This window comes from Lucilia cuprina, chromosome 2 (assembly GCF_022045245.1).
Source record: "Lucilia cuprina isolate Lc7/37 chromosome 2, ASM2204524v1, whole genome shotgun sequence".
Lineage (NCBI taxonomy): Eukaryota > Metazoa > Arthropoda > Insecta > Diptera > Calliphoridae > Lucilia > Lucilia cuprina.
The window spans coordinates 41,412,470-41,438,846 of NC_060950.1; the positions used below are offsets into that span (position 1 = coordinate 41,412,470).

General features: G+C 30.9%; 1 protein-coding gene across 1 annotated transcript in view; it reads right to left on the minus strand.

Moving 5' to 3' along the window:
- LOC124420830 (retinal homeobox protein Rx-like) overlaps positions 1-26,377 on the minus strand; it is a 135,984-nt gene that overhangs the window by 18,806 nt on the left and 90,801 nt on the right. The window contains exon 3 of the mRNA XM_046955092.1: positions 16,424-16,713. Coding sequence (XP_046811048.1) covers positions 16,424-16,713 — 290 coding nt within the window. The remainder of the gene's footprint in view (positions 1-16,423; positions 16,714-26,377) is intronic.

Sequence of the window (26,377 nt, forward strand, 5' to 3'; positions counted from 1 at the left end):
AATATAAATTATTTTCGGGGTTTTAAATAAATAAAAAGTGTTGAAAAAAATAATAAACATTAAGTTTAAGTGATAAGAAAAACTTATAAGTGGTAATATCCCCGCAATGTTGCGAAGAAAATTTGATGTTTAGTGAGTGCGTTTAGTTATCACAAGTTTGTTTTATTCTCTCAGAGCTCGTCTGTATGAAGAGAATAAAAATTTTTCTTTGAAAACCCCTTCAGTTTCGCCTATATGTACTACTATATGCCCAATACATTAAACTGTTATACTCTCAAGGGAATGATTGTTACAGATTTTTGCATTCCAATATAAATCATTTTGAAGTAAAGAACAAAATTGAATTCTTATCTTAATATTAATAAATACTAGCATACTCAATGGGAGCTTCGCTTCCCTAATCGAAATTAAGTTAATAAATGAAATTATAACAAGTAAGAGTGCTATATTCGGCTGTGCCGAATCTTATATACCCTTCATCATAGTGTATTTTAAACATAATTGATCTTACAGTCTAGTTAATAAAAACATTAAAAAAATTTGAATCGATTTAAGCCGAATATTTCGGCGGCTCAAGCAACTAAATATAGTTCGGCGGCGGCTAAGCTTCGACTCGAAGCCGGTCGACTTCGACCTCTGGTTCATTGCTGGTAAACATTGACGAGAAGTAGATTTTGTTTTTGTTTATCGTAGAAATAATTGTTTTAAAAAGCACTTGGAAATAATTTGTGTTAGTTTTAAATTTCAAACTTACATTATTCGCATAAAAATTATTGTACAATAACTCACAATCTACTCTCATATAATTGAAACGTTTTAAATACTTTTTTCTATGCATTAAAAAATATATTTGCAAAACAAAAGGGAAAATTATTTTATTTTAACAAAAAATGCAAATCATTTTTTTTTTGCTGTTTATTTTTTGTATGTTTGGATTCCAAACATACAAAAAATACACAGCTGAATAAAACCAAATACATCTACACACACACGTGTACATCTTTTTCTATGTACAGTGTTTTTGTTGCTTTTTTAACAATTTTTTGATGAAATTTTCAGAGGTTATCTCGGATTTTTGCTCATATCTCCGTTATTTACTTACCGATTTTGCTGATTTTAAATAGCGATCTTCTCGAAAGCATATCTAATAGAATTATTGAAGATTCGGATCTCGCCGATATCTGGGGTCCTCTAAAAACTGATTTCAACAGACAGACAGACGGACATGGCTTAATCGACTTCACTATCTATAAGGATCAAGAATATATATATACTTTATAGGGTCGGAAAATTATATTATAGAAATTACAAACGGAATGACAAACTTATATACATATACCCTTCTCACGATGGTGAAGGGTATAAAAATATGTATGTAAAAACTATAACTGTTAAATACAAAAACAAAACACCATCAGAAACGTAATGCACTCTCTTCTCTTTCATCAATAAGCTCTTTTATTACAATTTTTTGTTTTTTTTTCTTGATTTGTTTATTTGTTTTCTAGTTCAAGCATAAATACGTGTGACTTTTGTTTCTGTGTATTAGTAACTACCTTAAATGCTTATAACTCCCATAATTCTTAACCGATCTTATTAATATATATTGTGCACATCTGAAAACAAAATGCTTCAAAATGATATATTTTTTGCTAATATCGGGTGTATACTGTAGGAGTAAAAGGGATCACAAAAAATCGCCTTTTCTATTAATTACATAGATTGTTAATTTCTCTATACCACTCAACGGTCTTTTATTGTTGAACTTCCATAAATATATTTGAAAGAAAATACTAACAAAGGTTATGGGCCCAGTGAACCGTGGCAACTAAGCTTGGAGTTTTTATGTTTTCAATTATAATTAGTTTTGATTAATTTATACCTAAGAGGTATAAATCGTTTTTGGTTTTATATTGTTTTATCCAGAATTAAAAAACAAAATGACGAGTGGTATTGCTAGTATTGAGAAATTAAGTGGAACATGGTGCATTCAAATAAGAAGTTTGCTCATTACGATGGACTTGTGGCACACAATTATAGAAGTTTGTCCGGAGGAAAATCCACAGAAAAGTATTAGGCTAAACAACGAATCGTTTTAAATGAAGACTTGCTTTCAATCTCATTGTTATGTAGTTTGCCGGACGAAATGGAAAGCAAATTCGAGGAACATCTTCAAGAGAAATTAAAAACAATTTAACAGCAGCAGCAACAACAACAACAGCAATGGGAACAATAATTCTTCAAAAATTCCTTTCAACAACAATGGTAATGTTAATAATGAAACTCAAGTCAATAACATTAATAGCATAACATGTTTTCGCTGTGAAAAAAAAGGTCACATACGTTCACAGTGTAAAGAGAGACAAGAAAATGAATATGCTTGTTCTTTAAATGACAATGAATGTAAAGTAACAGAATGTGGGTCCTTGACAGAGGCGCGACGCACAGAGGGTTGAAACGGTGAAAAATGGAGATTAATTCAGGGGAGCGCTTAATGCGCATGAAAAAAAAATTACTTTAAATTCAAAATTTTGGTATTGTTCAATTTCGATTATTTTAAAGTTTTTTTTTGAAAACTTACGGAAATTTTTTTATTTTTTTTCTGATTTTTAAATTGAAATATATTAATTCTGTTATTACTTAAAAAATGTTTGATTAATTTATCAATTAATATTCCTCCTGGTGACCAAAATTATCACACTCCTCTTCATTAACCACCTGATGTGTCACAAGGCGAAACTATTAGATTTATTGCAGTCTTTGGAAGAAGGTTTTTTTCTTTTTGCATAAATTACTTTTTCCAGATATTACTGGATTCGATGTTAATAGGAATCTTTTAGGAATATCCCTGTTGGACTCCTCCTTATGCATGGTAGGAGGCATGTTAAACCAAGGATATTTGTTTACAAAAAATCATGCAGTATTGTATGAAAATTCTCTAAATAACCCAGTACCGGCGGCAAGTGTTGATCCACTCGCGAGTCACGTGTCGTCGTCATTCTGTAATCGTGAGCAAAATACTACTACGGAGGTGGGTACCTTGGCCTCCGTGGCGGACAATGTGTCAAGAGTACAGCATGTCATTGGCAAAAACTTAGGGGTGAAAGAGAAGGAGGTTCTCAGAGAAAGCTCTAAGCTACATCAACTTTTAAATATAGGTGAGGTTTCCGACTCTAAATCCTCAGATGATAATAACAACACCATTATAGCCAATCCCAAAAAGGATGAAGTAGATCAAATGGTGAAACAGGTGAGCGATGGCATAGCTAAACTACCTATTACTAAGAAAAAGCAAAGAGGATCAGGTCTCCCGAAGAATTGACAACTAAAAATAAACCTAAGAAAAAAGAGCTCCCCGTCTTCTAATACACAGTCGAAGCCAAGCAATACTTCACTCAAAGGAACCTCAAGTTAGAGTCCTGAGAGTAAGGGCGACAACGCCAAGAAAGATATTCCGAAGACCACTACGTCGGTATGGGTACCTCAAAAGAAGCCCCGAAAAGCAAGGAAAGAGAGGCTAGATAGTGGAAAAGCCAAAGTTGACAGAAGAAGACTCCGGGACTATCTCTGCTATGCAGTTTACGATGCCGGTAATCCGATAGGGAAAATTCCAATAGACCAACAGAGTAAGATAGAAGATCTGGTGAATAATAAGATAGTGGACCACGCAATCGCTTCAAAGGGCAAATAACCAATTAAGAGCGAGAGTTGCGAGTTCAGCTTGGGCGTGATGTTGATGAGGTTGGCATCTCACCAATATGTTAGCACCCTAAAGAACTTGGTGGAAAGTATCCCTCCTCCCTGGGCCGCTAAGCTGGGACTGGCAAAGAAGAACGAGCTTCCGGTGCTCTTAAAGTCCACTGTCTACATAAAAGGATGGGGCAGTAAACTGGGTAATTAACGTATACTGGAAATTCTTGGTGGTCAAAATGCTGAGCTGGCCATGGAAAAATGGTACGTCTTTTACAGGAAAGAAACTTTATTTGTAATAGGTACCGACCAGTAATCTATAGCTAATCTTGCCAAGAATAAAGGTAGGACTGACTTCGCCGCTAAAGCTGTTACAACAATCCTATAAAAGGCCACTAAAATACCTAAGACCACATCATCAGTAACTAGTACTGATAACGTTAATGAGTCAAATTCTAAAAGCGAGGAAGATACACTGACCAGCCAAGAGAAGGTGCTGCTGGCCTTTCCAAAATTGGCGATGCGCCGATCCAACACCGGCCCCGATAAGGACACTAAAACACTTATGACGATACCCAAAGCATCATTAGCAAGTACGGGTAATTCGCCAAAAGACAGAACAGCAATGCTGTCCAAAATAAGAAAAGTGTCGATGAAAACGACCACTCTTCATATGCCTGATGTGAACACTGCAGTGCCATCAACTCGCTAGAAGAAAATTTAAATGGATGACAATGACTGAGGTTATCCAAATAAACCTCCGTCGGAGTGACAGGCAAAATACATATAGCTTTAATCCAGGAACCTTGGAACCAGGAGCTGATGAAACTGGTTGAAGAGGCACAAAGGAAAAATAAGAAAATTGTGATGCCAACTCCCACCATGTAGCTTGGGGTAGTACAAACTTCAATCGCAGAGGACAAGCCGTCATGGATTTCCTTAATACTAAAGACTTGATCACGTCGAACTTAAGTAATAAAGCTGCCTTCGTCAATAGAATCAGAAAAGAAATATTAGATATAACTATATGTTCAGAAGAGCTTATAAACAAAATTCAGTATTGGAGAGTTTCGGACGAGCACTCCTTTTCTGACCATCGGTACATAAAATTCAAAACACCAAAACCGATTAAGTTTCAGAAAAAGTCTAAAATTAGTTATACAATGTTCGGTTCTTTACTAATGAACCGTTTATGTCAGGACACTTGGTAAATACAAGAAAGTTGTTCGTAAAGCCAAACGAGACTCCTGGCAACTTTTCTGTGAACAGGTAGACAGCGTAAATGACGTATAGAAGATAAAAAAGTTCCTGTCCAACAGGAATCTATGGTCAATGACACGGGCAGGAGGCTGGAGGATATGGAGGAGACAATGAAACTCCTAATGGACTCCCAGTTCACACCCGTGGGTTACCACGATTAATAGCCTCCTAAGGACTCCAACCAAGAAGGGACATAAACTTGTTTGCTATGCAGATGATGTTGTAATACTTTTAAAGGAAAAGATCCAAATTACTTCTGTAGAAGAGCTGAGGAGGCTCTGAATACAGCTTTAAGCTGGGCTTAACCAAGGGGCCTCAATGTTAACCCGGCAAAAACGGAAATCTGTCTTTTTACAAGAAAGACAAAAATTGCTTTCTGGGCAAGAAGATACTAGGATTAACAAAGCACATCGGTGCTGGGCAATATGTAGGAGAACTTTATGCATGAAATGGGGTCTTAGTCCTACTATGACAAATTAGCTTTGAAACGCTGATCTCAGATAGAATGTCTTGGTCAAGCGGAACATTAGATCAAATACCAGTAAGAATCCATTGTTACACGAATGGCTCTAAATAGGGGGATAAAGTGTTGCTGGGATTCTTTATTGAAGATCCAGAAGCAGAAGTATACCACCGTTTACCTAATCATAACACAAACTTCCAGGCAGTAGTACGAGCAATTAACTTGGATTAGAATAAATATTGCGCCCACAGTATTGGACTGCAAGAAATCTTTAACTGAATACTCTCCCAGAGTTAATGTTTACATCATATGGGTAACGGTAATGAAAGAGCGAATGTAACAGCATTAAAGGGAAGGGAGCTCCAGGAAGTTAACCTGACAACGTAAAACCATTCGTCGCAACAAAAGCTGAACTAAAAAAATGGGTAAGAGAATCTCATAAGACTTCTTGGAATAATGAAACAGTGGATAGAGCCAAGAAAATCTTATGGGGTGACCCTGATGAGAGCAAGACGAAAAATCTCCTCAAAATGAGCAAGTCTGAAGTTAGTATGATAGTACTTATTCTGAGTGAACACACAGGATTACGAGTACATTTATGCAAAATTGGACGTGCGGATTCAGACGTATGTAGTGCGTGCGGAGAGGACAGTGAAACTCAGGAGCACTTTCTTTGGCACTGTCAGACATTCGTCGAAGTTAGATCCAAGTATCTTGGAAGTGATGTTATTCCGGAAATAAAATTCCTGACTAACACTGATTGGAAGATTCTTATGTATTACGTTCAGGATACTGAGTTTCTGAACACTGTAAAATAACTCATTCAGTTCAGGCCCGATTGCGGCCTAGGTGCATTTCTTCGGATTTGATGTAATATACATCCTCCTATCAACTTAACCTAACCCAGTTTTCATAAATTTTTTTTTATCGAAATCGGTTCTAGCTTGCCATTTTTTATTAGTAACTTATATGCCAAATGTAGAAGATATTCATAAAAACGAATCCAACCATGCAATATGGAGAGATCGAACTCTAATTTTTGAGATTCACTTCTTTTGCAACCATTTTATCGATATTATTAAACTTCTTACTCGAAGACCCACTTAAATAACACTTTTAAGTGGATGTTGTATCTGTGTCCTATAAAATCTTGTTGAGGATGGTCTAGGATTCTGCCAAATGATTTTTCTACAACACCCCATTCTTAGGAGAACAAGGGACGTTATGAAAACAGATGAACCACTTGCATCATGACCGTTGAAAGCTTGCTTATATGAGCTATGTCCAGAGCTTCCATCAAATCCCCATTTAGTGTATAAAATAATTTTTGACAATTCGTCATCACTTAAAGTAGAAACAACATCTATTTGAAGTAAAATCAAACGCTCAACAGTGTGATCAAGTAGAACCTGCAAACTAATTTGAGCTGTTGTTTCAGAAATTCGAATTTTATTGATGTTTGGATAACAATCGGTTTTAGTTGCTGGACGATTGTGTACGAAGGAAACTTTACCAGAGCTGCATTTCTAATCACATTATACTGACTACGAGTTAGCTTTGCTTCGACTTATTATACAATTAGTGGAGATTTCGATGCTTCTAATTGACCTGAAGCTCGTAAACTCATTTGAATTGCATAGCTCAACACAGACAGTGGTGTATTTTCCCTTAAATCCCTAAATTTTTTTTGTTTTGTTCTTTTGCAGCATTTATCAAATTCGATTTCTTTTCGGCCTCTTTTAGTTTAAAGTGGAATGATATGGAAGAATCTAACCAGTTTTTGTTTTCTTTGCAAAAACGGTCGTTATATCTATTTGAATTGGTCCATCGAGACTTAAAATCAGAAACGAAATTGGCAATTTAATTTGGAAATCTTTCATATCCGTAGGGTTCGCCCGCTTTATTATTTCAAGTTTCAATATATTAATTTCTTCTGCATTTCGTATAATGTCGTAAAGCCTCCGACGAGAAAAAAATATTGTTTTTGATCCTACTCCTAAAAAATTTAAAATAAAACACATATATATGTATATAAGAAACCAGAAACTGCAAATATTATAATTGTACAATAATTTGTGCAAACTACTAATGGCATCGTGAGTATATTTCACCCACGACCGTGTACGATCACATGAGAATAAAGATAAATTAATTAATTAATAGATTAATCACTATTAATTAATTAATAGATTAATCACGTCTACAATATTCACACTTAATATATTTCTCACTTTGATTTACGACCAAGGGAATAAAGAAAAAAATAAATATCTTTTGAAATCACGTGTGATTCATCGCAATCACGTAAGTGATTTTGCCCATCTCTGGTATAAACACAAATCAACACAAACAATTCAATATTAACAATAATAACAATGATAACAACAAAATCGATGATAAACAAACTAAAGACAAGAAAATTCATTTTTATTGAGTTTCTATTTTTACAATTTATTACATAAAATTGATTATTAAAGGCAAGATGTAATTAAATACAAAATTTAAATTTTTAACCAATGTTAATCCTGTAGTGTACCAACACTTCGCTACACACCAATATTACATATAAACAACAAATGTAAAGTGCAATTGAGTGAAATGTATCATGTTGCACATATGTTGCATTTTTAAGTACTCAATTGTACTAACCAATAAGAAAAGAGAACTGTAATTATAATAAGATAGGATAATAATTAGAATAAGAGAGGGGATACTAAAAATATAGTATATAAACCCCGAAAATATTAAAATAAAATCAGACTTTGTTTAAACATACAAAGACTCGTTTTTATTAATTAGGGACTTTACGCTCTTCGAATTATTTCGGATATAAGCGTATTGTAGACCATAGGCACCTGGATGCCGGTCTAAGAAGAAAAGGCAAAGATACAAACCCATTACATGGCGATCCTGCATACGGACCCAAATAAGAAGAAAATTCAATTTCAAATGAACCAGGGACCGAAAAGACTAACAATCGAGGAATACTTTGCGAGACAGGCGAGGAAGAAGGACCAAGAAAGGACAGTCATACCGATCGTAAAAAAAGAAGCGCCAAAAAAGAAGAGGGGAGGACGAATAAAGGCATTAAAGAAGAAACTGAGCTATTTAAAAAACATCATTAAAGATGAGGCAAACCCACCAGCTTGGGAAATAGCAACAAATATATATGCAGAAATAGATAAGATAAAAGATACTTTAAAAAACAAAAAGAAATGTGGTTCCAAAGCCAGGAACAATTAAATATAAATAACAATAATATAATAATAATAATAATATAGAAAAATTTATAGTTTACATAATTGTAATAATAATAATAAGTTATGGGATATACAAATTAAAAATTTATATAAAAAATTATATAAGAAGAGAAATAAATAATACCACTGTATAAATGGAAGAAATAAAAGACAATATATATAGAATATATTCAAATATAAAAAAATCAGCGAATAGAAAATATACCAAAGAGACAATAAATAGTAAGATAACAGAGTTAGAAAAATACAAAGAAGACTTAGATAAACTAGAAACAAAACCTTCAGAAGAACAGTTACGAAAAGAAACATTAGAATTATACACTAAAACAAAGAATTTATTAATAAAACAAATAACTGAAAAGGAGAACACAAAAATGGCAGATTTTAACATAGAAACAACACTGAAAGTGGTGCCAATTTTTACAGGCAAACATAGCGAGTTAGACGGATTTTTAAAAATAGTAGAATTGTTATATAATTCTCTAAATACAGAAGGTAAACGACAATTTATAGAAGTAGTATATCACATAAAACTTAATCCTAAGGTAAAAACAATATTAGGAACTAGCCCTGAACCTACGGATTATGCATCTTTGTGCAACAACCTAAAAGAGAAATTTAAATCAAAAACAACAGTCTCCCAAATTTACACAAATCTAACAAACATAAGCCAATACAGTTGTCCTGTACATGTATTTAGGGACAAATTGCTCAAGGAAATATCCGAACTAAACAAGCTACAGATTCAAGAATTAGGAAACAGTATAACAAATTTAGAAAGACAAGCTATAGAGAAGGTGAACGAGTCATATGCCTTAAACCTGTTCAAAAATGGATTGAATGATCACCTAAAGCAAACCGTATTTGCTGCACAACCAAAAACTCTTATGGAAGCAATTAACTTAGCAATTGAGATAGAAAGAACAAACGAAGCCCAAGTAATGCACTACAGATCGTATTCATCACAAAACTATCAGAACAGATATAACAACTTCAGCAGATCCAATAATTTCAACAGAAACAACAATTTTAACAGAAACAATGACAACTTTAATCGGAACAACAACAATGTTAGCAGAAACAACAATAATTTCAATCGGAATAACAACAGCTACAACAACAGGAACAATAACTTCAACAGAAATAACCAATACCAAAATCGAAATGAACAAAGCTATAGAAACAACAATTACAACAGAAATAACTACAGAAGCCAACCACAGAACATAAGACTTATCGAAAACCAGGGAAACTGCGAAGGCTCGGAATACAACGATATTCCAGACAGCCAAAACTAAGAGTATACAAAATAACAAATAAAAATACAAATTTCGTAATACTACAACACAAAAGTCACAAGTTAACATTTCTGGTAGATACTGGCGCAGATATTTCACTGTGCAAGATAACAAAACAGCTAAACAACGAAGAGTACAATACTGATGAGAAATGCAAGCTAACAGGCATTTCAGAGGAAGAAATTTATTCAATGGGAACCATCAGTTTAAAATTAGCAATTGGTAACAATACTTATACACACAAATTCCAACTAGTCGAAAATAAATTTCCAATAGAAACAGACGGAATAATTGGCAGAGATTTTCTAAAAAGATTTCTATGTAAAATCGATTATGAAACATTTACTTTGTCATTAAACGATGATGAGAATATAATAACATTACCCATGCATTCCAAACCACTTGACACACTTACAGTGAGAATACCACCCAGAACTGAAATAATACACCCTGTGAAATTAAACTTCAATGCCGACACAGTAATTAAAAACAAAGAAATAGCAACAGGCGTTTTTATAAGCAATGCAATAGTACCCAAAAGTGGAATGTCACACATTAAAATATTAAACACAAACAACAATGAGGCAGTTATCAAAAATATAACATTGGAAACCGAACCACTTGAAAATTATGTCATATTATCATATAAACAAACACAAAACTCCGCTAAACGTTTTCAAACACTTAAAGAAAAAATAAAAATAAACTGCAGTGATGAAAAAGCAGTGGAAACACTATATAATATTTTTGAAGAATATCAAGAAATTTTCCATTTGGAGGATGAACCACTAACAACGAACAATTTCTATACTCAAAAAATAGAAACGACAGACAATACACCAGTTTTCATAAAGAACTATAGACTACCGCATGCACATTCAAACGTCATTAAAGAACAAGTAGAACAAATGCTTAAAGATGACATAATAGAAGATTCAAAAAGTCCATACAATGCACCTTTGCTACTTGTACCGAAGAAAAATGTTGCAGACAAGAAGAAATGGCGAGTAGTTATTGATTTTAGAAAACTCAACGACAAAATTGTAAACGACAAGTTTCCACTAACACGGTTAGAGGATATACTTGATAAACTAGGACGTGCAAAATGGTTTTCTACGTTGGATATGACTAGTTCATTTCATCAGATAGAACTCCACGAACAATCCAGACCACTTACTGCATTCTCCACATCAAATGGACATTACCACTTTAAAAGATTGCCATTTGGACTCAAAATTTCTTCCAACAGTTTCCAAAGAATGTTAACAATAGCACTAACAGGTTTAGAAACAGAAGCTTTCTTATACGTTGATGACATCATAATATTCGGCTGCAGCTTAAATCATCACAATGAAAACTTAATTCGTGTACTCGAACGACTAAGGAAATACAATTTAAAATTAAATGCAGATAAATGTAATTTCTTATGTCCAGAAGTTGTTTACTTAGGTCACCTAATTACACGAGATGGCATAAAAACCGATCCAATGAAACACAAAACAATAAACGAGTATCCCATTCCAAAAAACGTAGATGACGTACGACGATTCGTAGCATTCTGTAACTATTACAGAAGATTCATACCTAACTTCGCAGATATAGCCCAACATTTAAATGCGTTACTGAAGAAAAACACCAAATTTAAGTGGGATGAAAAATGTCAACATGCATTCGACACTTTGAAAGAAAAATTAACACAACCACCAGTTCTTCAATATCCGAATTTCGAAAAAACATTTATACTAACAACAGACGCATCAAACTACGCATTAGGAGCAGTATTATCACAAGGAGAAATTGGTAAAGATCTACCAATATCGTATGCTAGTAAATCATTACAAAAACATGATTTAAACAAACCTGTAATAGAAAAGGAATTATTAGCTATTCACTGGGGAATCAATTTCTTTCGACCATATCTATATGGAAGGAAATTCACAGTAGTTACTGATCATAGACCACTAGTATCTCTATTTTCACATAAAAATCCATCATCAAAAATGACCAGAATTCGACTAGACTTATGCGATTACGATTTTGAAATAATATATAAAAAGGGTAAAATGAATACCAACGCCGATGCTTTATCAAGGATCCAGATTGATTCAGATATTTTAAAACAAATGATACCATTACACATTGATGAAAAAGCAAAAAGAACATTAGTTATAACAAGGGGAATGTCAAATAAAATACAAAACACGTCAAATAACGGAGAGAACAATGAAAAGAAAAATACTGAGAAAAATATGAATAATAAAAATTTACGAATATGGGAATGTATATCCATAAATGATATTAAGAATGTAATGAAACTAAAATTTAATATAGATAGAAATGCTAAAAATACAAAAATAAATATTGAAAATAATAATGTACATGTGAGATGTAGCGATAAATCAATGAATCAAGATTCAAATTTGAGGAAGCACACCACGAATGAAGATGATTATACTAATAGTGAAGGAACTAATGAAAATTCATCGACACTAGAGACGCATTTGAAGAAATTAGCATCCAGAATGTATTCAGAAAAGATAGATAAATTAGCTATCACAAATAATGACGAAATATTCCGATATTTCGACAAAGAAGACTTTAAGAAAGCATATAACAATATAGAAATAAATAAAAAAAAACCAAAATTGGAAATTATAATATACAACGCCCCACAACAAATTGAAGATATTTTAACTAAATACAAGCTGATAGATGAATACCACAACTCAACACATGGAGGACACTTAGGAGTCAGAAAAACAATCAACAAACTGAAGCAAAGATATATATGGAGAAAAATGAATCAAATGGTAAAGAAATTCATATCAAACTGCGATAAATGCTCGAGAAATAAACAAACAAAACACACAAAAGAACCCTTAACAACAACTATAACCCCGTGCAAAGCCTTTGAAGTAGTATCAATAGACACCATTGGACCACTAAGGATATCAAACGACAAAAGATATATTCTTACAATGCAATGCGATCTTACAAAATTTGTAGTTGCCTACCCGATGTCAACAAAAGACGCTAAAACTACAGCAAAAACACTAGTAGAAGAGTTCATACTTAAATACGGCCACTTTAAAATATTAAAGTCCGACAAAGGAACGGAATTTAACAATGAATTGATGAATAACATATGCACATTATTAAATATAAAACAAACATTTTCGTCACCATATCATCACCAAACTATAGGTGCACTTGAACGTAATCATAGAACCTTAAATGAATTCCTACTATCATTTGTAAATGACAATGAATGGGACAAATGGATTTCATATTTCACTTTTGCTTACAATACGACACCACATGTAGACACTGGTTATTCACCATATGAACTAGTTTACGGCAAATTACCAAGTTTACCCACTGACAAAATAAACAATGACAAAACAAAATTTTACGACTACGACAATTATATCAATGAACTGCGTGTCAAATTGCAATATGCACTAAATAAAGCAAGGGAATTGACGGTCAAGGTTAAAGAAAAACGTACATTTAATTATGCTAACAAATATCATAAAAAACTTAACTTAGAAATAGGAGATCAAGTTTTATTAAAAGTAGAAAACAGAAAAAAACATATGTCACCCTACATAGGACCATTTACTATTATCGAAAGAAAAGGAGTAAATTCAGTAATAAATCAGAATGGTATACATAAAGAAATCCATAACAATTTATTAAAAGAATATAAACCAAATACTAGTTAAATATAAAAAGAAATAATATTATATAAATACTTATATTAGATTAAGACAAAAATATACATATATATATATATATATTAATATATATTATATATATATATATATATAGTATATATATATATATTAATATATATATATATATATATAATATATATATATAATATAAAAAAAAAAAAAAAACACATATATTGTAAAATTATAATTAAGAAAATTTAGTGTAAAAATAAATAAGTTATAATTATTATTAATAACAAATTAGTTTTATACATATATATAAATTTCACATAAATTTTTCCCCAAAATTTTCTCTTAAGGGTGAGGGTGTAGTGTACCAACACTTCGCTACACACCAATATTACATATAAACAACAAATGTAAAGTGCAATTGAGTGAAATGTATCATGTTGCACATATGTTGCATTTTTAAGTACTCAATTGTACTAACCAATAAGAAAAGAGAACTGTAATTATAATAAGATAGGATAATAATTAGAATAAGAGAGGGGATACTAAAAATATAGTATATAAACCCCGAAAATATTAAAATAAAATCAGACTTTGTTTAAACATACAAAGACTCGTTTTTATTAATTAGGGACTTTACGCTCTTCGAATTATTTCGGATATAAGCGTATTGTAGACCATAGGCACCTGGATGCCGGTCTAAGAAGAAAAGGCAAAGATACAAACCCATTACAATCCAATACTCTTTTAAAACTCTACATATATTTCAAAAATAGCGCAAAAATGGACAAATTAAAAAAAATAATAAAAATATTTATACCTACATATTTTTTTAAATCCATTTTTTTCTATCTAATACTTAATTACCTGAAGTTTTTCATTATAAAAATATAACTTTTTACGTATTAAAGAAAGTTATTATATTTTAAAACATGCCGAATTTAAATTATTTCAACTTTTTAGAAAAAACACACCACATTGACATTTTTACTAGTGATGTAAAATCTTGTACTCTTTAATCGAGTAAAAAGTAATTTTCAAAAAAAAAAAAACAATTTCACTTTTTCAATTAATCTCCATTTTTCCAGAATCCAACCCTTTGTGCGACGTCACACATGTGCAGATCTAAAGAATATTTAATTTCAATGACTGAGTCGAAGCAGAACGTTTTATTAGCATCGGGTGAGAGTATTATAGCAGAGGGAATAGGCAGTATTAAAATAATAACAGATTTCTGTAAACTTGAACCGAAGAATGATTTATATGTGCCAAAACTGCATTCGAATTTTTTATCTATTAATAAAATAGTTAAAGCTGGACATATTGTCAAATTCGTGGATAATAAAGCAGAAATGAGAAGGTGGAAAATATTGAAGATGCGTACGGATTAATAAAAGAAAGTGTCGGTATTAAATAGCATCAACGTTTTGGTCATTTAAATGTAATAATGGTAAAAGGATTTAATGTGAAGTTGCCAAAATCGATTGTGTGTGTTACTGTGCAGTTTGTTAAATATCTGCAAAGCCATACAAAAGCTATGCCAGTGTACAATCAAACGACTTGCTGGAATTAATGCATACCGATTTAACCGACCTTTTGGTACAAAAACATTGAGTGGTGCGTCTTATTTCATCACTTTTATTGATTACTCGCGTTACACATCAATATATTTCTTAAAAATTAAATGAGATGTCTTTGAAGCATTCTGTACTTTTGCTGGGGCCGCGGAGACGCAGACAATAGGTTTAATTAAAATCTTTCGTAGCGATAATGGAAAGGAATTTGTAAATTCAGAATATTTCAGATTGAAAGGTATTGTTCATCAAACAAATTATTCTCCACAACAGAATGGTTCTAAAAGGGCGAACCGCACGTTGGTTGAGATGGGAAGATGTTTACTAGAATCTTCGGATTACCACATTTGTTATGGGAAGAATCTATCAACACAGCAATTTTTTAAGGAATCGTGCTCCAAAAAAAGTTGTAAATGATGTCACTTCTTATGAAAGCCTTCAGTTTTTAAGTTGAAGACGTTTATATGGTATGCAGTTTTGAACCCTCATTTAAAACAATAAGGGTCCAAAACCGAAAGGTAGTAATATATCGTTTATATATTCAATTACTAAACAAACAATTATTTTCTTTGAAAAATCATTTAACTTGTTTGTCAATCTTTTTTGAACTTCCACAAATATATTTGAAAGAAAATATTAACAATATATTTAAAAGAAAATATTAACAATATATTTAAAAGAAAATATTAACAATATTTATGTTTTACTATTGGTTTTCGCTAAAAGTTTAATTTCAATAAAAAATCGTGAAATTTTTTTAATAGTTTATTTTTTTGAACTGTATTTACGAATTTCGAAAATTTTATGATTTTTTTGTTTGATTTTGATTTTTTTCTGTGAAAAGTATACCAATCGCCTAGACCTGTTTGTCCATCTACATAAACCTGGCAATCAAACTACTACTGGCAATTTTGAAGGTAATTTGATAAAATTTTGCGAACTAATGGATTTTGAAGTCGAATAAACCGAATAACACAAAAACCTGAAAATTTGAATAATTAAGTTATAAGATTCAAAATAGCAACTTCTTACCACTTACTAAGTAAGTAAGTAGTTTTGTTTTAGATATATAAAAAGAGCAAGCAAGTAAGGTGGAATATGTTTAATACATTTTTTATTTAAAATGCATAAAAAAATGAATCCTAAATAATGTACAAATAACTAAAAATACTGTAATGTGTCGTAGGATTACCTGAACTCTAGCCTCGCTTAGACAAAGTCGATGACTTAGCTCTTCTCTCATAAATGCGTCAGGATAATGTGTTTCTTCAAATAATCGTTCAAGTTCATTAAGCTGGTCTAAAGTAAAATTCGTACGAGACCTTCTCTTCTTATTATTGTTTAATGAGATTGTCGTTCCTAATTTATCGCAACTAGTATTAGATGTCTCCAAGTTATTAAAATATTTTTCATCGGAACTGTTAGGAGTGCAACAATCAACACGATCTTCGAATTCTGTTGAACTGTTGGAAATTGAATATTCTGAAATAATATAAATATTAATTGTTAGTCTTTATTAAATATAGTATAAGTATATATTCGAATTTTGAACGTCCCCCCCTAAAATTGTTCTACGGGTTATAAAAATACGTCGTGGAAAACATTAGGTCAATAGGACTAACTGGTGCCGCAACGGCTCTGAAGTTTGAAGATGCATTTACAAGGGGAAAATATGCATTTTTCCAATTTTCACAAAAGTTTTGTCATTAAACAATTTATTTAAAAAGATAAAAACACAAAAATTGGTTGAAAAATGTAGAAGTTATTAACAATTCCGCAGACCATTATCGTGTCTCAGAGCACTTGAATTCGAAATGTGATAAAAAAAATAAACATATTTTTGAAAATATTCTAATAAAACAATTGTATTACTTAAAATACTGATACTTTGTTAAACAAATTTCAATATTTTTGGGATAACTCATAGGGATTTATGGACAACAGATTAGGGAATAAAACAATAAAAAATTAGGTCAATACCTCTTATAGTTTGCCTGTACCTGCAATTTGAATTCAGCGGATTTCGAGAAAAACTCATTTTTATGTAATATTTTGCAAAATTAGCCTTTTTATTATATTGTTGTGTATTTTAAATGGAACCTTTTGTAAATTTATTAGTCCACATATTTCTAAATAAAAAATCAAGAGTTTCATGCAATGTGGACGCCATTAACCCATAAACTTTAAAGGTCAAATTTTATAATATTTGCAATTTTTGATGGAATAAAACTTAAGAAATTTATTTATTAACAACCGATATTTACAACAATAGTGAAAAAAATTCATTAGCCCTTAAACGGCCTTGGGGTCAAAATGATCCCCATGTTTTAAAAATATGCCAATTTGGACATATTTCAATAAAACCCGTTTGCAATCCCATTAATTTAGCAAATTGATAAAAAAACAATTGGGTATTACAAAAAATTTAATCTATATATATATATATATATATATATATATATATATATATATTATATATATATATATATATATATATATAAAATTCTAACGTTACTGTCTGACTGACTGATTGACTGATTCATCATCGCACAGCCTAAACGGTTAAAGCTAAAGAGCTGAAATTTGGACAGGGGGTTGGTCTCCCACCAAATAGATCCACTAAGACGGGATTTTTGGAAATTCGAATGTTTAGGGGGTAAAAACGGGTAAAATCGGTAACCTCATATCTCCTAAACTAGAAAAGATACAAAAATAGTTTAAAGCTTATCGTCGTTCATTTAAAAAATAAGCGGTCAGGTGTCTGGTACTTTTTTCAATTTCGGCCCCTTTAGGGAATAAACGGGTAAAAACTGTATTTTGGTACTTTTTTTGCACCCCATGTATCTTTTAAACCAGTGAACATTCAAACAATATTTTTGACTCCTTCATAACTTGACGAAAAAATAAAAATATAAATTTAGTACTTTTTGGTTATTCGGATGTTTAAGGGGTGAAAATTGTACCTATTTTTGGTACTTTTTTCATAAAACATTGATTTTGGTTTATTAACTTATACATATAAATACGTAATAACGGGCTCCCACTACGATGTTGCAACATTTTGGAATAGAATTTTTATTTCGTTAATGAAATTAAGCATGTAGAGCCCGGAGTAAATGAGAATCTATAAAAGGGGACTTTTTGGTACTTTTTCGTTCTTCAAAAGGTACTTTTTGAATTTCCTATAATATTGAACCTAGAAACATGAAATTAAGAATGTAGAGCCCGGAGTAAATGAGAATCTATAAAAGGGGACTTTTTGGTATTTTTTCGTTCTTCAAAAGGTACTTTTTGAATTTCCTATAATATTGAACCTAGAAACATGAAATTAAGTATGTAGAGGATGGATTATGTGAGAACCTATAAAAGGGGACTTTTGGTACTTTTTCGTTCTTCAAAAGGTACTTTTTGGATTTTTGTATAATATTGAACCTAGAAACATGAAATTAAGCATGTAGAGCCCGGAGTAAATGAGAATCTATAAAAGAGACTTTTTGGTACTGTTTCGTTCTACAAAAGGTACTTTTTGAGTTTTATATAAAATTTAACCTAGAAACATGAAATTAAGCATGTAGAGCCCGGAGTAAATGAGAATCTATAAAAGGGGACTTTTTGTACTTTTTCGTTCTTCAAAAGGTACTTTTTGAATTTCCTATAATATTGAACCTAGAAACATGAAATTAAGTATGTAGAGCCCGGAGTAAATGAGAATCTATAAAAGGGGACTTTTTGGTACTTTTTCGTTCTTCAAAAGGAACTTTTTTAATTTCCTATAATATTGAACATAGAAACATGAAATTAAGTATGTAGAGGATGGATTAAGTGAGAACCTATAAAAGGGGACTTTTGGTACTTTTTCGTTCTTCAAAAGGTACTTTTTGGATTTTTGTATAATATTGAACCTAGAAACATGAAATTAAGCATGTAGAGCCCGGAGTAAATGAGAATCTATAAAAGGAGACATTTTGGTACTGTTTCGTTCTACAAAAGGTACTTTTTGAGTTTTCTATAAAATTTAACCTAGAAACATGAAATTAAGCATGTAGAGCCTGGAGTAAATGAGAATCTATAAAAGAGGACTTTTCGTTCATCAAAAGGTACTTTTTGAATTTTTTATAATATTGAACCCAGAAACATGAAATTAAGTATGTAGAGTATGGATTAAGTGAGAACATATAAAAGGGGACTTTTTGAAACCTTTTCGTTCTTCAAAAGGTACTTTTTGGATTTTTGTATAATATTGAACCTAGGAACGTGAAATTAAGCATATAGAGCCCGGATTAAGTGAGGACCTATAAAAGGGGACTTTTTGGTACTTTTCCGTTCTTTAAAAGGTACATTTTGAATTTTCTATAATATTGAACCTAGAAACATGAAATTAAGCGTTTAGAGCCTGGATTAAGTGAGAACCTATAAAGGGTACTTTTTCGTTCTTCAAAAGGTACTTTTTGTACTTTTTTTTATAATATTGATCCTAGAAACATGAAATTAAGCATGTGGAGCCCGGAGTTATTTGGAATCTTTAAAAGCAATCAGGGACTTGAGTAAATGAAAATTTAAACTGGAATATTTTCTGGTACTTTTTGAATTTTCTATAATATTGAACTTAGGAACATGAAATTAAATAAAATAGGTCCTTTGGTACTTTTTCGTACTTCGTTGGTACTGGTACTTTTAGAGCTTTCTAAAATATTGAATATATAAACATAAAATTAAACACGCAGTATCCCAATTGAACGAAAATTGAAAAAGCAGACTCTGGTACTTTTTTGTTCTTTTACTAATACTTTTCGAATTTTCTATAATATTGAACCTAAAAACATTAAATTGGACATGTAGCTTCCTGATTGTATAACAATCTTTATGCGATTTTTTGGTTTCTGGTTGAAAATTAAACATGCGTCATCCTGATTTAATGAAAATATATAAAAAGGCACTGTCTGGTACTTTTTCGTTCTTCAACTGTTTTTTCTAATTTTCTGTAATATTGAGACTAGAATCATAAAATCAAACTTAAAGAGTTCTTTAAAAGGGGAATTTTTGATATTGCAGATATATATACATTTACAATAATGATATTTATTTTATTCCATTACGATGAGGGTAGCGAAGCACACTGGGTATAGCTAGTATATATAAATAAAAATAATGAAATCTAAAAAATGTATTTAAATATTACTTGCATTAAAGATTTTAAAATAAAAATAAAACTGGAAAATTATATCACAAATATAAATTATGATATCGTAGTTTTTAATACCAAATTTATATCGATTACAAAAAGTATTACTGAAAAATACTTTGGTTCAAATTGACACCATATTCAAAAAGGTTTAATGCCTAAATTTTTTTAAGCTGAATTAATAGGATTGCAAAGGGGTTTTATTGAAATATGTCCAAATTGGCATATTTTGAAAACATCGGGATCATTTTGACCCCAAGGCCTCTTAAGGGTTAATTTACTTTTTTCACTATTGTTGTAAATATCGATTGGTAATAAATAAATTTCTTAAGTTTTATGATAATCTACCTAAAAATAGAAACAATTTCGACTAGTTTACATCAAAAATTGCAAATATTACAAAATTTGACCTTTGACCTTTAAAGTTTATGGGTTAATGGCGTCCAATTTGCATGAAACTCTAGATTTTTATTTAGAAATATGTGGACTTCAATTTATTACAAAAGGTTCCATTTAAAATACACAACAATATAATAAAAAGGCTAATTTTGCAAAAAATGTGTTTTTCTCGAAATCCGCTGAATTTTTTTACTGTTTTATTCCCTAGTCCATAAATCCCTATGAGTTCTCCCAAAAATATTGAAATTGAAGCGACCGTTAAAAATATCAAAATTTTTCGACCATAGCTGAGAACAGGTTTACGTTATTCTATAAGGACAAAAACTCATATTCAAGTAACTACAGTTGTTTTTTAAGTAATACAATTGTTTTATTAAAATATTTTCAAAAATATGTTTATTTTTTTATCACATTTCGAATTCAAGTGCTCTGAGACACGATAATGGCCTGGGAAATTTTTAATAACTTTTATATTTTCAACCAATTTTTGTGTTTTTTATCATTTTGTAATGCTAATTCTGTGTACATTACGATTCTTTGACAATAAAATGCAAAACAAATTGTTTAATGACAAAACTTTTGTGAAAACTGAAAAAATTGCATATTTTCCCCTTATAAATGCATCTTCAAACTTCAGAGCCGTTGCGGCACCAGTTAACGTAATCCTATTGACCTAATTTTTTGCACGACTTATTTTTATAACCCGTAGAACAATTCTAGGGGAGGGGACGGCCTGTAGGATAATTTTTTTTTCTTCATACAAGCTTGGAGCACTCTAATATATATATACAGTAGGACCTTGATTATCCGTGATTCGATTATTCTTCAACATCAATTATCCGTATTGGAAAAATACATTATTGTGCATCGACTTAATTTTAATTTGGATTGACATAAATTTTTCAGCATCGTTTAATCGTGATTACCTCTATTATCCGTAATTATAAGCAAAACTCTGTCATTTTTTTAATAATCATGAACAATTAGAACAAATCAAAAAGGGGAATTCCCCTAAAACGAAAATACTAAATTTGAAAATAAGAGACAAACAATATTAAACGATTATTTTTAGAAATTATATAACATGAAATCCTTATCTACTGTTTACTGTTTTCTGACAAATTTTTTTCTATATATTTGAATCATTTATGAATATAAAATCCTTGAATTATTTCATTTTTATATAAATATGTACATATTCATTTATTAATTAATAAAAATATCTTATGAAAAAGTAGAAAAAGTTGGCACTCAATTAACCGGGAAAATCGATTATACAGAATGCTTCCGGTCCCCCGGAAAATCGAGGTCCCACTGTATAACATATATACTAGCTAATACCCGGTGTGCTTCGCTACCCCATAATAACCAAAAAAATATTTATTTAGTTACTAAATTATAAAATTATTCTTAAAGATTTATTATAATTTATCTTGATGATAATATATTTCATTTAAATTCTAAAATAATACATTAATGATCTTTTTATTTCTTACGTGCTTAAATTTAATATACATATACTTTTATCTTTAAAAATAATTTATATTCTTATGCCTTGGGATATACAATATTTTTTGTTTCACCCTCTAGTATAAATAAAAAACTCATTTAAAGATTTTGAAAAATTATAACCACAATACTCTTCCAGATTAACAATATGTTACATATGAGTGATGCCAAGCAAATTATTGCAAGTCCGCCAATATCTATCAATTTATCTATGAAAAATTGGAATAATATAACAATTTTCAAGATATACGAAATTTTGTATTTAATTCATTTATGTGGTGCCAAGCCCCCTATTGAAAGTCTGCCCGTTATTTTCTAAATGTGCTCATGAATGTCAAAGTTATTCATATAAGCTCTCCAGCCCTCCAGGTGAAAGTCCGTCCTTTTTCCTTCAAAATGTCCAGATGAATATTGAAGTAATTTATGCAAAATTTGTTATTTCTATATTTTCCTAGACAAACAATATTTTGTAGTTTATTCATATGAGAGATGTCAAGTCCTTATTAAAAGTTCTATCGTTATACTCTAACCCCCTTATTCACAAACAAAATTTTTTATTTATAAAAGGTTTATAAACAAAATTTCCATACAAAATCTAATTTATAAACCATTTGTAAAATAAAAATATTGTTTGTGAATAAGGGGGTAAATGTTCAGATGAATGTCAAAATTCTTCAAGTAAAATTTAAGGATTTTAGCTCTTATAGATTCTCATACATACGAATTTTTCTATTTTATTTATATAGGGGCTCCAAGCCCTCATGGGTAGTCCGCCAATTTATTACCCATGAGATCTTCTGAAATTTTCAAAATTAGTTTAGCAAAGTTTCAAAAAATACTATTATCCGAGTAATTATTAATACATTTAAAGTAAAAAAATGTTTTTCTAAAATATATTTCAAAAGTAAGTAAATTTTGTATCACATTTCGAATTTATGTGCTGTGAGACACGTCAGTGGCCAGAGGAATTTGCAATAACTTTAAAAGTTTTTAAACAATATTTGTGTTTCATATCTTTCGATATTTTCCCCTGTTTTTTTCATCAGACAAGCAAGACATAGTTTTACAAGCCATAGAGCAATTCCCGAGGGGGGCGACCTGTCGGATAAATTTTTTTCCATCAAACAAGCACTATAATAATTTTTTAAGATTCTAACTATGTATAATATACAATTTTTTCTTTATAGGAGACGCACGCAAATTATTGGAAGTTCGCAAATTTTACAAACTTTAATAAGATTTTTAATGTTACCTAGCAAAATATTTGCTTATAAATTCACTAGAAAAATCACCAGAACTCATCGAGTAAAGTACTTATAATTCTACTAGAAAAAGTACTTATTTTTGTTTGAGATGTTCCAAAAGTAAGTCAATATTATTTGGTTGGAAATAAGTGGTTTTTTAGTAGACCTATTAAGTAAGTCATTAATGAAGTACTTAATGGTAATCAATGTAAGCAAAGATTTTGCTGGGAAGCTATGAAAAATGTTAAAATTTGCGGATTTTCAATTGGGGGATTGGTATTTCAGATATGAATTAAATACAATACCATATTAATCATATTTTTTGGAATAATTCGCAAACTTGCAATACTTTGCGTGGCATCTCTATATGTAAGAAATTTTATATCTGGAAAATTATTTTAATTAGAATCTTCATATCATTAAGCAAAGTGCAATTGGATGCAACTAATACTAAATATAATAAAAAATAATAATAATAAAAATAATAATAATAAAAATAAAAATAATAATAATAATAATAATAATTATTATTATTATAATTATATTAATAATTATTAAAAATAATAATAATAATAATAATAATAATAATAATAATAATTTTGTGTGCCCCCTTTTTTGCCTATCCAAAGCTTTTTCAATCCCACAGTTGGTCTAGAAAGCTGAAACTTGATATGGATATAGTTAAATGCGTAGATGAAATCCTAATGTAGTGGGATTTTTGGCCTGTGGATGGAGAATTACAAAAAAAAGGCGTATCAAAATTCAATTTTTAACTTTTAAGTAATGATAAGAACCAAAGTAATCAATTTTAGATTTTTGGACTACATTTCAGTTTATTTAGTGTCATTTTTGGACTATGGACAATACTCAGTAGAATACTCAATAGAAGAAGGTAAAATGTTTTACTTAACAGAAAAATATCAACCCAATTTTAGCACAAGTATTTTAAGTCCCTGTATGTACTTTTTGAATTTTCTATAATATTGAATATAGAAACATTATGTAGAGCCTGGATTAAATGGGAACATATAAAAGGGAAGATTTTAGTACTTCTTCGTTCTTCACTTTTTAAAATTTCTATAATATTGAACCTAGAAATATGAAGTTAAGCATGTAGAGCCCGGATAATTTAGATCGTTAAAAATAGGATACAATTAGTATTTTTTGATTTTTTGTAATAAAATTCGTAATGTCTGTTTTTTAACACATCATGGTGAAGGGTATATAAGATTCGGCACAGCCGAACAGTATAAGCTAAAAACCAAACAAAAGGCATAAATTTGCAATATTTTAAAATGATTTATTTGTACCCTACTCTCCAATTATTCATTTTGTGGTCCTTCGAACCGGATCGAAACCCCCTATAAAAAATTTCAAATATTATGTTTTTTAAATATTGCAAATCCTCCTTAACCCCCAGTTGTTTTTATTCAACCCCTGGCCAAAAGTGAAAATTATAAAGTGTGATATTCAACTACATATCATTTGTGTCTAACCCCAAGCAAAAAGTGTAAAAAATATAAAAGTGTTTGTGTGAAATTAATTTTTAATATCAACTTTAAAAAATCCACAGGCTTACAGCTAAATCGACAAAGTTTGTGAAAGTGCAACCATCATTATCATCGGCATATAAAAATTAACCCCAGTCAACAAAAAAGGTAACTCTACTTTGAAATGTTATATTTATTAGCAGCCTCATAAATCTTGTAAAAGTCAATTTAGATGTTCATTATGTAAATAGAAACACCACTCCCTCTTACACCGCTCCGAGAAGCAACCCATACCCCAAATAGCTAACCACCCCTCACAAACTGTTAGCAATCCTCTTGATAACCCCGAAGCTTCAGCTGCTGCAGCAGCAAGATCGCGTCAAGCATATTCAACCCAACTACAGTCCACAACACATAACTCTGTTATTCTTGGAACAGCTTTAGTTGATGTTTGTGTAGGTGAAGTGCGTTGTAAAAAACTCCAAGCTTCTCTGGCAATCCCCACAAAAACTTTTGCAACTCGAATTTGTACTATTACCATAAGTTCACCTCTAGGAAAACTCTTTACAACTACAACTGATGCATTTGTTGTGAATAAATTAACAGGAAACTTACCCTATTACGAACTTTCTTCTATTATGAGTACTAAGTATTCTGATCTACCCTTAGCTGATAGCTACTCTTCTAAAACTTCGAATGTTGAAGTTTTGATAGGATATGACGTTTACTCTAAAATCCTTAGGGATGGTATCCGTTGGGATTACAACAAATCACTTTTTGCTCAGCGTACGATCTTCGGATGGATAATCTCTGGAAAATTACAATCTTCTACCCCCCTTCTAAACTCTATTCATCTTATATAATTCTTATCGATCTAAACACACACCTTAATAAATTCTGGGAACTCGAAGAGGTTCAGGAAAAACCAGCCCAATCTGTTGAAGATATTTTTTGCGAAAATTTATATAAAAACACAACCTTTAGAAACGAAAATGGTCGTTTCGTTGTTTCATTTGCCTTTTAAATCCGAATATTCTAATAATGTTACCCTTGGTAACTCTCACAACTCTGCATTATCACAATTTATCAGAAATGAGAATCGACTACAGAATAACACTGAATTAAAGCATGATTACGACCAAGTAATCCGAGAATATTTCATATTAAATCATATGATGGCCGTAAATCTCGACTTATCTAAACCCCATAACTCATCATACTATTTACCCCATCACTCTGTACACAAACCCGAATCTACATCCAATAAACTACGTGTTGTATTCAACGCCTCTAACCCCACTTCGTCAGGACTAAGTCTAAAT